Source organism: Solea solea, chromosome 18, assembly GCF_958295425.1.
Source record: "Solea solea chromosome 18, fSolSol10.1, whole genome shotgun sequence".
Classification (NCBI taxonomy): Eukaryota; Metazoa; Chordata; class Actinopteri; order Pleuronectiformes; family Soleidae; genus Solea; species Solea solea.
In genome coordinates, this window is record NC_081151.1 from 4,437,684 (window position 1) to 4,450,438 (window position 12,755).

General features: G+C 41.7%; 2 protein-coding genes across 2 annotated transcripts in view; one reads left to right on the top strand and one right to left on the bottom strand.

Moving 5' to 3' along the window:
• The window catches only part of dnajc17 (DnaJ (Hsp40) homolog, subfamily C, member 17), a 28,028-nt gene extending 15,513 nt beyond the window's left edge, over positions 1-12,515 (top strand). The window contains exon 11 of the mRNA XM_058615346.1: positions 12,218-12,515. Within this exon, the coding sequence (XP_058471329.1) occupies positions 12,218-12,346 (129 nt within the window). The 3' untranslated portion in view covers positions 12,347-12,515. The remainder of the gene's footprint in view (positions 1-12,217) is intronic.
• LOC131444733 (cdc42 effector protein 3) lies at positions 3,487-6,323 on the bottom strand. The gene is made up of 3 exons (XM_058615347.1): positions 5,859-6,323; positions 5,590-5,745; positions 3,487-4,252 (listed from the first exon to the last, which is right to left on the bottom strand). Exon 3 carries the CDS (start codon positions 4,129-4,131, stop codon positions 3,505-3,507), a length of 627 nt encoding a protein of 208 aa, XP_058471330.1. The 5' UTR covers positions 4,132-4,252; positions 5,590-5,745; positions 5,859-6,323; the 3' UTR covers positions 3,487-3,504.
• Positions 12,516-12,755: the final 240 nt, after the last annotated feature.

A 12,755-nucleotide genomic window follows, 5' to 3' on the forward strand; every position in this document is an offset into this window, starting at 1 on the left:
TTGCTTCTTTAACCTTGTCAATCTAAATGGTGCTTGGAGAGTCAGAGTCTCACTGCAGGGAGCTCAGGGACACGCACACAAATTACTTTAGCCTCAGCTTCAGTTCCAGCATTGGTGGGCTTCATAAATAAATCTGGGGCCAGTGTAAGGGGCCTAATGGAGAGGGGGCCAGATGTCAGGTTCCAGAGACCTTCAACATTACTGACTAACTATACTGTGTAGGGATTTGAGCCGCTCTCACTGAGACACTGACAAGAACTGTTGCACTGCTGGCTCTAATTTTGTTCTGCTTGTCTAGATGTTCGTCTTCTTACCATGGTTATGAAAACCTTTCAAAAACGGGGATTGGCACATCTTCCACAGCGTGACTCCTGACTTGATTTAGACCCCCTTCCCTCTTTAGAGAAAGGATCTAGTTTAATCTCCACACTAGACACTATTCATTGTTCATTTATGTTGCTTATATTGTGGCATGTCCCATAACAGTACAGAAGCTGTGCAAGTGCTGTGTTTTTCTTGAGATTTTGTAAACATATGCTGTATCGGAGTAGCATTTCACATCTGGTCAACTATATGGATTCCACAGTGTCTGACTAATATTTCACATCTCACTTCCCAGACCGTCTCGGACAAGGAGCTATGTAACCATCTGCTTTCTCCCTGCCAGACGTGATGTTTGCGTCTCAGGAGATATGATGCCATCATTAATCACTGTGTCTTGATTCACTGTTTATTACGTAGTTTATCATACCGTATTATTTAAAGTGAATCTATCATACAGGATTTAAATTTGAGCTTTCTGCGCCTGCTCCTTCCATCTAGAGCCAAAGAGTCGTCTCAAGCCTGTCACGACACAGACCAGATGCAGCAGATCCTCTATTCTGGGATTGTTTTTCCAGCCTGTCGTTTTGCAAGTGCTTAAAAAGTACACTCTCACCTAAAATAGCCCCCCCAAGTCTGGAAGAGATACACTGCCATACTATTACCATATCAAACCCTATAGGCCTCTGTTTTTTTGACTATGTTCAGAATGAAAGGCATTATTATTATTGTTATTATTATTGTTATCGTTGATTTATTGTCTCTGTATATCCGGATAGGTATTATCACAATTGAAGGATATATAGATGAAGCATATGTGGCAATGGCGTGGTCAGAATTCCACTCACTCTCTCTCTCATGAGGGAGGATTAACTGTCTCGAGCTTGATGTTGTGACATGATACAGAGAGCATAAACATGGCCACAGAATCTCCTTTTGTGTGTTAATCGTATATGTCATAAGTGCTACTCTTCAGTGGGACGACAGGGTTTTATTGGTGTTTTGTATGACAACAAATCTAGATTTTTTTGAAGGTGTGAAGTGGGACCAGATGTTGATTGGGCTATTTCACAGCTTGGTCAGTTTGTGCAGTGCAGACAAGATAATTTGTCTTCAATGACAGGCTCTTTGTTCTTGCCACTGAACTCTCATTGAACATAACTTTATCAGATTCTTCAAACTGAAATACTGTAAGAATTTTCAAACCTATATCTTTTAATGGTTACAGTCATTTTTACCCTGTATGGATGCATAGTTTCTCTCATTTCATAATTGTTAGTTCGTCTGAGCCTTTTGATTATTGAGGGCCTCTGTGTGACTCAACAGCTCGTTCTCTGTCTTATCTCTTAAAGGTGTTCTGACAAATTGCCGACACACACTAGTTAGCCATTGGATGTCAGACTATCTTTATGATAAATATTCTTCAGAGCACCGGCTGCCGAACAATCCAGCAGTTGTGTCAAAGTCTGCTTTGCTGCGATACCCTGACACTACATGGAGTCTTGCTTGACATGCCTGTCTAATTAAGGCTTATGTGTCCCTTCACTTTGAAATAATATTATGTTACCTGCAGCGCTGGATAGTTTAGGTCTATCATTTATCAGTGTTAGGTAACTGTGAGGTATTAGCTGGAGACGAGACGTATATCCACAGCAGTGACTTGTGACAGTTAAAAAGCATGAGCACCGTTATCCACAAAACCACTCATGCAATGTGAAAGAGATTTTTTTTTTACTTTCTCAAAGTACAAAAGAGGACATTATTCTATGCAAAAGAAGATTCCACAATGTGTTGTTAAATATACATATACAGGAAACTGGGACAATGATATCCAGTTTAAAATAGACAGATATACAATGCAGATTCACCCACAAACATCGCTGTTTCTGTGAGGACACGGATAGAATTGTAAATCTATTGCCATAAACAGGACAATTGAGGTTTGTTTATGTTGCAGCATGACATGTTGGGCACATAGGAATTTGTCTGGGTCTACATTTACCACATAGTCTTTCCTGGCAATCCCCCATTCGTCTTAGAGACTCTCCTGATCCTCTATTGTCCATTTCTGAGGAAAATGGACCTAGATTGTTTGCACAAATCACATTTTGACTGCGCATCCTTTCACAAATACATGTGATGTGCTTCTTTTAAATTGTGTGTGAGTGTATGTGGGATTTAAGCAGGCCTTTTTCTCATGTCAGGGTTCTGTTTGGTCAGAAGGTAGTGTTTAAACCTTCATCAGGACTTAGGCTGCAGTAATGGATGTCTCTGGTCCTCCTCCCTCGACACCCCCCGCATATGTGGAAGTATCACATTACCCTTTACCACTTTCCTTCTCGTGCGCCACTCACCAGAGCACCAGACTCTGATTTGCAGCTAAGAAAACAGCTAGCTCCAGCCCCCCCCCCCCCGTCTGAGGTCTTGGACCTGTGGCCGGGCTTGGTCTGCAGCCCAAACTGCCACCACTGGCTGCCTTTTATTGGAAGCAGAGCTTTATGTTTGTTTTCACTGTATTGTTGGGAATGAGAGATGGGGGGTACCTTGGTCTACCTTTGAGTGGGGCCTCTGGGATGCGTGCGGAGGAAAAATTGCACTCTGCACACAATAGATGGGCAAGCATGCCAAGAGCCAAGACATCACAGCTCGAGGACCTTGGATTCTAGCCACAGCTTTTCTTTTCTTAAACACAACAGTCTTAAGTCTTAACAGCCGTTTTCGGTGTAGTGCTTTGCTGTGTGGTTAGGGGAATTACACTCGCAAAGGAGGAAAGTAAAAGAAGGTTAAAAGGTCCAACTTGGAGTTTGACATTTTTATCAGACGGTCAATTATTAACTTAACTCTGCAAGAGGTGAAGAAGAACATTAACTTTGTGTGGTTACTTTTATAATTCTTTTCAATAAGTGTCTGGTTCTCTTGAGAGAAATTTGAAAAATAAAGCAGAATTCCTTATCAGTATCTCCATTGTCTTAGCTTACATCCATTAAAACTAAGGTGTGATCACTTCTCTCCACAGTCACAGAGTAATATATTGGAATCCCAGGAATGCACAAGGTTTAATTAAATAACATCTTTGGATATTGGTTTGTCCATAGAATCAGAGCCGTTACCCCCAATAGCAAGTTGAGTAGGATCTTCTTTCCTCATTCAGTTTACTCAGTCAAGCCTTCCAGAAATGCTTGGCTACAGATTCTGCTGTTTGTCCATCACCTGCAGAACATCATCCAGGATTGAAGGGCCCAGGTCAAGGCTAAAGGAAAATCCACTGTCCTCCTCCCTCTGCTTTTCAGTAGTTTTGTCATGCATTTCTGTAGAATCTCCATCCTTGGTTGAACTCACACTACCCCGACCAGCACCAAGAGTCTGACTGCAAGCAACATTATTTCCTCTTTGGTAGCCATCCACCTTTTCTATCTCTTCTTCAACTTCCTCAGTGTCCAGCAGAGGCATAGAGCTGCATTTCTTTCTCTTTTGGGAGGTGTTGTACTGGTGGCCAACAGACCAGTCGGGGCTCTCGGATCCTGCCGTCCCATCCAGGTTTAGTCGCGGGGGCTTTGGTGGAGGAGCGCAGGCCATGAAGATGTTCTGTTCACTCTGGGAACTTTGTAAAAGCAGGCTCTGGCCCATCTTTAAAAAGGACAGGTCTCCAAAGCTGTCTGTGTGGGCATCATTGCCAATATGTGTGATGTGGCGAAAATCAGCCAGTGGCAGGCTAATCATGTTAACGGACAGCACCTCTCTGCGCTTGGAATTCCTGCTGGTCCAACGACCAGAGGCTTGCTTTCTGTACAACGAAGTTCTGAGTGGCATTTTGGCAGCTCTGGTTGAGAAGTCCGTATCTTGCTTGGTCCTGAAAAGTCTTTGTATCCTTTTGTACGTCCTCCTTTAATGAATCCTTAGGTTATTTTGAAGCTCAAAATCATGATGCCATCTATGGAAAAAATACAAAAAAAGGAGAGATTATTTTGGAACAAATGGAAGTCTCATAGCAAAGTGAAGGCAATCAATGAAGCAGTAGATTATATTGATGTTTATGATAATCCAGGTTTCCCTCTCATGGAGCAGGTCAGTGCTCGTCACATAATTCAGCACCAGATGTGAGCATTGCATTGTATCATAATGATGTGAATCGACAGCCATTATTAAGAGATTGCACTTGCTCCTCTTGATTTTAGTTTAATGGAGTTCAGCATGATTTCCAAGTTGAGGTGAGTTCTGACAATGCTTTGAAGATTTAATTTCTGAATATTTACACAATTTTTCCTGTAAATGCTGGTGTGGTCTCCTCCTGCACATCCTCCAGCGGAAGTTGATTAGTCCGCTGAAGACTTCCAGCAACAAAAATGCAGATTGACAAATGGTAATTGATGTGCTATCCTCTGGGGTTTGGAGGTTTTACTGTTATTTCTGTCAGAAATCACGATGGTTACTTTGCTTATGAACACATGTTTATGATTATCTGAGTGGTACAAGTAGAACACATAGCTGGGATGCAGTCGGTTTACTTTGCTGTGGTGTGAGAATTATGCAGTAACACTGGATGTGGAAGTTAATAAAACAAAATATTTAAATTCCATAGCCATTATATTTTGAAAAAAAAAAATGCAATTTTGTTATGTAGCTTGTGGTTTATATTCCTATACAGTTTTACTTTGACCAATTATTAGTCTTGGTTAGCATGAAATTATACAATAACTCTTGAAATGCGAGTCAAACTCCATTACAAAAAGAAAACAAAATTGCATTGTGACGTGTAATTATTGTATTGAGTGAAACAGAACTTGGTTCACCAGGGTTGGCAAGTAGATTAGATAATCTGTTCTGTGCCTGTGATTTTATGGTCTCTCAAAAAGCTTTGCCCACATTAGGACTGTGTTCGTGACTTGAAACATGCACTCTGTAAATTTGTAAGTCACTATAGCAAACAGGTTTTGTTGGCTTGTAAAGGTTTTATCGGCACTTCAGTAGCAGCGGGAGATTGGAGAGATCGGACACAACAGCATTCCTTTTGAATCATGTCAGTTTGGCCAAGGAGGAGTCTTAGGAGTTGAGCCATGGCTCTCGTGCTCAAGAACCACTTCATGGCCAAGTCAAAATTAAAAGAAAGCTATTAAAATAGATTGGCCAAGAAAGAGTTTTAAATGACGTGCCATAAATGATCCACCTTTGAGTCATGAGGAATTTGTCTAGTACGAGTTAAAAGCGGGTGATTTCAAAGATTGTTCTAGTTAAATAATATCAGAGTAGATCAAGACTGATGATTCTTACCTGTCTTGTTGAGCAAATACTGGATATTTGAATCCCACGTATGCACACGCGTTTCTGTCAGGAAACTAGGCTGCGTCTGCCTGCACACCCTGACAAACTCTACCTCGACATGATGGGACTTGTTGAGCTGTTACGAAAAAGCCCTCGTTCTAGAGCCTTTAGACAGAGACAGAAAAAAAACAAAAAAAACTTTTCATCTTAATTTAATTCCTCAGTTAATTTGTTACACTTAATTCACTCAATTGTAACTGAAAGGGTCTGTTTCTTACCTTTGTTGATGCCTCTTTCCCTGATGAGTGTTTTCAGTTGCTGGACATTTGATCCCTTTCTGTCACTGATCCTTCCCTTTGTAAACTCCCATTTGCATTGCAGAGCCCTTCAGGTGTGTTCCCGATGAAAGTCTCAGCTTCTTTGCCTGAGAGATAAGGCGTGAGAGGTCAGAGTACAAGAGGATTTACATTTCCAGGCGGAAGCTTTTCTTCAAGTTTTTCTTAGTTGAAATCCACAGTCGTCCTACTTTATGACATCATCCTGGCTGTGGTGTGAGTTGTACTTTAATCGCAAGTGGTAACTTAGTTCCTACTTTTTGGTTGGCCGCACCCATTACCTGGGGAAGTTCAGTAGGTGCTGAATCAGTTCCTGTGTTTTCTCAAGCACTGAATAGAGTGTCAGTGCACAGACAACATGTGTGTAGGCATATGCTTACATACCAAAAAAAAAGGAAGTCATGGACAGTGAGCAAACATGCCGGTCACCCAGAGGGATGTCTCTGAAACTCTAATCTCTGTGTCATTGTCCCTCTGCTCTGCTGCTTTCCCGTTTTCCTGCCTGCTGTTGGCTTGTCTAAAGCCTTTCCAGTTCACACCACTCCACGGGCCCTTCTGCTTGACTGGAGGCCTATAGTTTGCCAATGCTATCAACGCACACAATCCCACACTGACATGTATTGGCACGAACCCGGGGTTGCACAAGAAACCTAACTTGTTACATTCCCATTTCTCATGCCTCCAGCATGTCGTCTTTGCCTTTTGGAATGCTGTAGTAAAACGGCCATGGAAACATTTTTTTTTTCTGCTATATGGAATTTGTTTGTGTCAAAAATGGCAGGGTTAAAGCATTTTTGTTGTGCTTTCCCAGATGGCAATTGCCACTTATTTCAATAATTCGCGTATGCTTTAGAAAAATCCCTTTTAAAACTACAACCTCTTAAAAATCGTCGTTCTTGGAGACAGGAGGACATGGCTGGGAAACCCATTGTCCCAGAGTCTCAAAGCGTCCACTTGTTCTCGAGAAGTAAGAAGGCAGAGTATGATGGGAATGGACAAATCATATCTTTCACTATTCCTTCCAGTCCTTTTAAATCGATCCAATAAATAATAGGCATGCCGCCTGATCCCCTCCTGTTCTCTCGCTCTACACTCCGGTGCCAGAATAGTCTGCAAGACCAGACACAATTACTCACGCAAATGAAATTAACATAACATTTACTCAAGACTTAATCAGAAGAGTTTTGAACATCACCCTTCCGAGAAAAAATTCCACCTACAACCGCAAAGCTGCTCTCATGCTAGAGGACAATTAGGGTAAAGAGCTGGTGTTATCTGCTGCAAATGTGAAGGACCTCACAAGACCCTGCTGTCTGACCAAGGCTGGGCTTTCTCTGAGCTGTTTGCCATGATACATTTAGCTGTTGCTGGATTTCTGTGTAACACTCATTTCTCAGGCCTGACCATAGTGGGCAGTGTGGTTTGATGCAGCTATGCTGGTTCTGAAATCTGGGATGTTGCATGTTTTTGTTATTGCAGGATAAAAAAGTGTTTCCAGATATTGCTTTGACTGGCGCTAGAAGCCCAAACTGAGGCTTTGGTGGATATTCTTCTGGCCCTTTGTTGTGTGTTCTCCAGCTTCCGCTCTGCTGGGGCCCTTGGACAGCCAGCATTAGACAAGATTTACACTCTCATTCTTTGATGTGAAAAACATTGTTCAGTGACGACAAAACTAGGACATAGTGTACTCGACAAATTCACCTTTAAATAGTACAAGTCTAGTCAATTGAGATTTGGCAGTCAACTTCTCTTTCTGTATTTGTTATTTCCTTTCTTTAATCCTGGTGAACTCATCCAGTTTAGGATTTGTCATCCTCCTAACCGTTGTCATCACTCTGTCTCCAGAGTTGTGACTCACTGATGAGTGTTTTGAACACGATCCAACTGAAACTCTGTCTGTGTGACGGCCACATGACTGAGATCTGACACGAAATTCAGATGTGATGCCATTCAGTACCACATGTGCACACACCCTGCACCTGGGGAAAAAAAGGTTACAGAAGTCCCTAATTAACACAATTTAAATGTGTTCATTTGTTGTGTTTGATGTTTGAAATTCTTTATACGGATTGTATAACTGACACAAACTTACCAAAGGAGGCAGCAGTAGATTCCGTGTTTCCTGCATGTAAAACATTTTTTTCTCTGTGGACTTTGGTGTGGGGAAAGTGAGTGGTTTACAAACTTCAGCTCTCAAATGGAAAAGCACGTCTAACAGCAAGTTAATGTGGCAAACCTATTCTTAAGATACACACTTAAGCAGACGTAGAGAATATCAGGTCGTTTATGGCCCTTTTCCACTATGGTCCCGGTCCTTTTTGACCTCGCCAAGGCTCAGACTACATTCTTACCAGTCGTGTCTCATTCAGTCAGAGGGCTTTTCCTGGAAGCCTAGGATGTGAAAGGCATAATTTAGCTTTAACAACAATGTAGTATTTAATATTGAAGGAGCCAAACCCCCACATCTCCTTATTTTCGACTCCCAGAGTTCATCCGTCAAAAAGAGAAATGCCAGGGCACGAGGAGTTCAAGCCTTTGCTGCCATTTTTCTTTTCTCACTGTTTATTTCCTTTTACTTAAAAACTTTCCAAAAGCACTCCATCTCTGTCCAACAGCTTTTCTGTTTGGTCTGTGACTGACCTATAAGCGCATACATACACTTCCATACATAGACATAGCACTCGTATATTCTACCTCATCGTTTCCTTCACTTAACCTTTGAACTTTGAAACTTTTTTTTTTTTACACGTCTTTTTCTATTTTTGTATATTTATTGTGTGTACAAAGAGAGCAAAGTGAAACCAAGTCAAATTCCTTGTTTGTGTGCACAAATTTGGCCGAATAAAGCTGATTCTGATTCTGAATGTTACTGGCTGAATGTGCATTCCACATACCAGCTACTATTATCTGTCTTTTTTAGGTTTATTTTGTTGACATAGTTTGGAAACACAGTTTTGGTTAAAGTCATTCATTTTTTTTTATATCACTAATGATAACTAACTTATGACGTTTTATTTTTCAGGGTTTTTGTCAGTTTAATAAGACTTCTTGTAGCCCTATGGAAAGTTAGATAATCAAAGTTCAGGGAAAAAAAGTAGTCGTTTTGCAGTTATTGGTAAAAGTTATCAGTGGAAATATTATTTCTAATATTTTGAGTAATGTAATAACGTAAGTACACAGACGTGAACTCTACATGTTCAACGGAGGGAACGTTTTCTTCTGAAGAGGAGTCTACATGTTGGTGTCTTGATGAACCTGGCTCTGCAGTGTGTTAATGGAGAGATACTGTAAGTAACTATAGGTTACTTTAGTCTGGCTGCACTACAGGTCAAAACTACCCACAGTCTAAAGTAAAGTAAAGTAAAGTAAAGTAAAGTAAAGAGAAATGTATTGGCAGAGATAACACTTTATTTATAGAACCCAGAGAAGTTACCTCTACTTATCCCTAAGGGATAGCTCCCTAAGGGAAGCTACAGTTCAATTAAGAAACCAGATGTTCTCATGTTAAGCTTTAAATACAGGAATTATATTTGGGGATGTTGTTATGTACGTATTAATGATCTTTGTGTGATCCCATTTAATAGAGAAATGAGTGACAATGTCGTCGCAAGCTCCATTTCTTGCTTGTTGCAGCGATATCATCTACAAACCGTATGTATAAACACAGATATTCTGTTACAGAGCAGGAGTAACCTGTGGAATGGTTGATTTAATAATAATAATGACAAAGATCGATAATCGAGAGACAAAAGGTTTTAACGCCGCTCTAAGTTTGTATGTCTGGAAGCACCGAGGCTTATCAGTATCTCATCACTCGTGCTCACATGGTCACCCAACCCTCACACAAACACACACTCATTAAATGGTGTAATATATGCACCTGAAAACAGCAGTGGCCACCTGCACTGTTTGTTGGAAGGAGTCTCTCTCTCTGTATGTGCTCGTATTAGTTTGTCTGACTCAAACCACTGTTGGTATTCATGATGTCATGTCTGGCCTGAGGTCATGCTGCGATGTGCTGTTTAGAGGCCTTGCCATGTGCTGATGTCACACAACTAATCCTGAACCCGTTTGCATGTATGCGTGCCTGAGTGTTTTACTACTATCCTATCTCTGCGGTGGCCTCGTTTTCTCCCATTGTTTGTTTTTTTGCGGTTTCCTGCGCAGTCTAGAGCCCCGGTGTTACTCCAACACACACATGCACAATATTTACAGACCAAGTGTTTGGTTACTGAGTGATGCATTGGTCAAACATCTACATTGTAAGTTAACACCCCGGGCAAGGAAACATCCCTCATCCTGAAACAAAAAAAAGAAAAAGCTTCACATTGCCCTGTTCATGCTCAGAATTCTCCCACATCACCGGCCAGTCCACCTGCAACCATGCAGGGTGGAGAACAGGTCAGAGTTTAGTGTGTACAGGTGTACTTCACTGTATTGACCAGTAGAGGGCAGGGCAGAATGGAACTGGGGAGTACTTCTACCAGCTTGGTTGTATACCAGCCTGTGATTTGTTTAATGTGAAGATGCAATAATCATTTATTTACCTAATGATGTTCGCGTGATATTTCATAGTTATGTGTTAGTCGGGGGCTTGAGCTCACATTACAGGAATGATAATAGCAGCTTTCCTCAATCCAGGGGTGGGAGAGGGGGGGTGGTAGTGTGCTAACTTACCCTCACAGACCCTCTCCTCTCCTCTCCTCTTCCTTTATGCTTATCCTTTTCTCTCAGCACATGGATGCTGGAGTCCCCTTGATGTTTTCCAGATGCTGCAGCTCGGCCAGTGCACTGACAAAACCGTACCTCTCCTCTTCTTCAAACCTCTGTCTCTCTCTCTCTCTCTCTGTCTCTCAGTCCTTCATGCACACTTGCTCGGTCTCTCCTGCAGCTCACTGTCTTATTAAAGAGACACTTCCTTGGCTCGGTAGACTTCCTGGATATATTCCTATAAAACAGTGGCTTACGCTGTGGACACACGGGCCTCCCTGCAAAATAGTTCAGTGGTCTCTGGGAGTATTTTTATTTTTATTTTTTTGATTTTGTGTTCATACTTGGGCATTATTTTGGTTTAGATTTAAAAAAAAGAAAAAAAAAAAGAAGTGTATCTGGCTTGTGTGTGGCATTTGTGACCGCACAGACTAGGGCTTATGTGTGTGTAAGACGTCTGGTCTGAGTTCCACCCTGCTTGATTAGCCATTAGCCAGTGGCTTTTCTCTACGTTTCCTCTTCACTGTAAGAGAATCTCTCCTTTTGCATCCAAGCCCAAGCCCCTCAAAAGAAATCGCACAAACATATACACATGCAGACACACACACAGTGCGAAACCAGGCGATTGCCCCCCCCATTTTGGTATTTAATGGTCTCAGGCAGTGGAATTACTCCATCACACTGCTGTCTGCTTTCTCATGCATGTTCACCCTGCAGCCATGCTGATGGTAAATAAGATGACAGTGTCTGCCACTCTGTATCCACAGGTGTGCTCATGAAAGTCACACTGGAACTTTAATTTTACTGTTAAATATGACTTTGGGTTTAGGCTACAGATTTATAATAAAAGTAAAACATGCTTAGTTTACTTAGAGGGAACAGAGTGACTTATTGAAAGGTGCTTGTGGTTTAGCTTGAGTATTACCTGGATCTCTGCCTCTACCGCGTGGATGTTAATCCTTCTTTTTTTAAATCTTCGTGTGAAAATGACCTGAATGATTAGTCAATTCCCAAAATTGTGGGTAAAGTTGGAGGAGAATTAAATAAGTGAAACAAATAGGGCTGTAAGACTAGGAGTCGCTATGTTCTGTTTGCGACTAAAATTCTGATTGGTCATTTGACTCTTTGGGGGAATTGGGGGAAAACAGATTTTTTACAACTCAGTGGAAAACTGAGGGAGGGAAGCACAATTTTAGAAATTAAAAATACTACTGCTATTCTAGCAATACAAAGCCACATGCAAATCAGTGAAGTATTCCTTTAATTTCATCAGGAGGAAAGTACCAAGTGCTAATGGGGGTGTTTTCAGAGCACCCCTGTTTCGCAGGTAACAGTGAGTCTTCAGAGAACACCCCTATTCACTATTTTGGATTAGCCCAACCCACTAGAGACAGATAGATTAAGGAACTGTGGTTTTACTTAATTTTGTGCTTTTCATTTGAGGCTACAGTCAGTCCTCCCCTAACATCCATGGCAAAGATATCGGCCGTGTGGCAGCATTTTACCAAAGTAGATGGATTAAAATGAAGATGCGCTCTTTGGTTTTGTGTCTTAACAACCTCTCTGCTTTGACTTGTGTGTCTCTTCCGCAGGGCTCCCTGGTAAGCGAGCGAGACTTCGAGAGTGTGGTGTTGATGAAGTTGCGGCAGGCTGCCGAGCGACAGAAAATCATCGAGCAGATGCAAAGAGAGGACGACAACGAGGAAGCTGCCGGGTCTTAGGGGGCCATCTTGGTACCACTCTGATTTAGTTTCTTGTCGTCGGGTTGTAAGATACTGTACGTCTCTGGGATCGATCTTGCAGCTCCGCGTGTTTTATTATTTTATTATTATTAAGTTTTTAATACACTGCTCCAAAAAATAAAGAGAACACATGATCGTTGCAATGTCACTCCAAGTCAATCACACTTCTTGGCTTCAGTTTCACCTGCGGTTGTGACAACAGGTGGAAATGAGAGCCACTTAGCAGGACTATTAAGGAATGGGTCTACAGGTGGTGGCCACAGACTGTTTCACATCCTTTCTGGCTGATTTTTTTTTTGGTCACTTCTGAATTTTTGCTAGTGCCCCTCACCACTAGAGGTAGCATGAGACGGTGTCTGCAACCCACAGAAGCTCATCCAGGATGGCA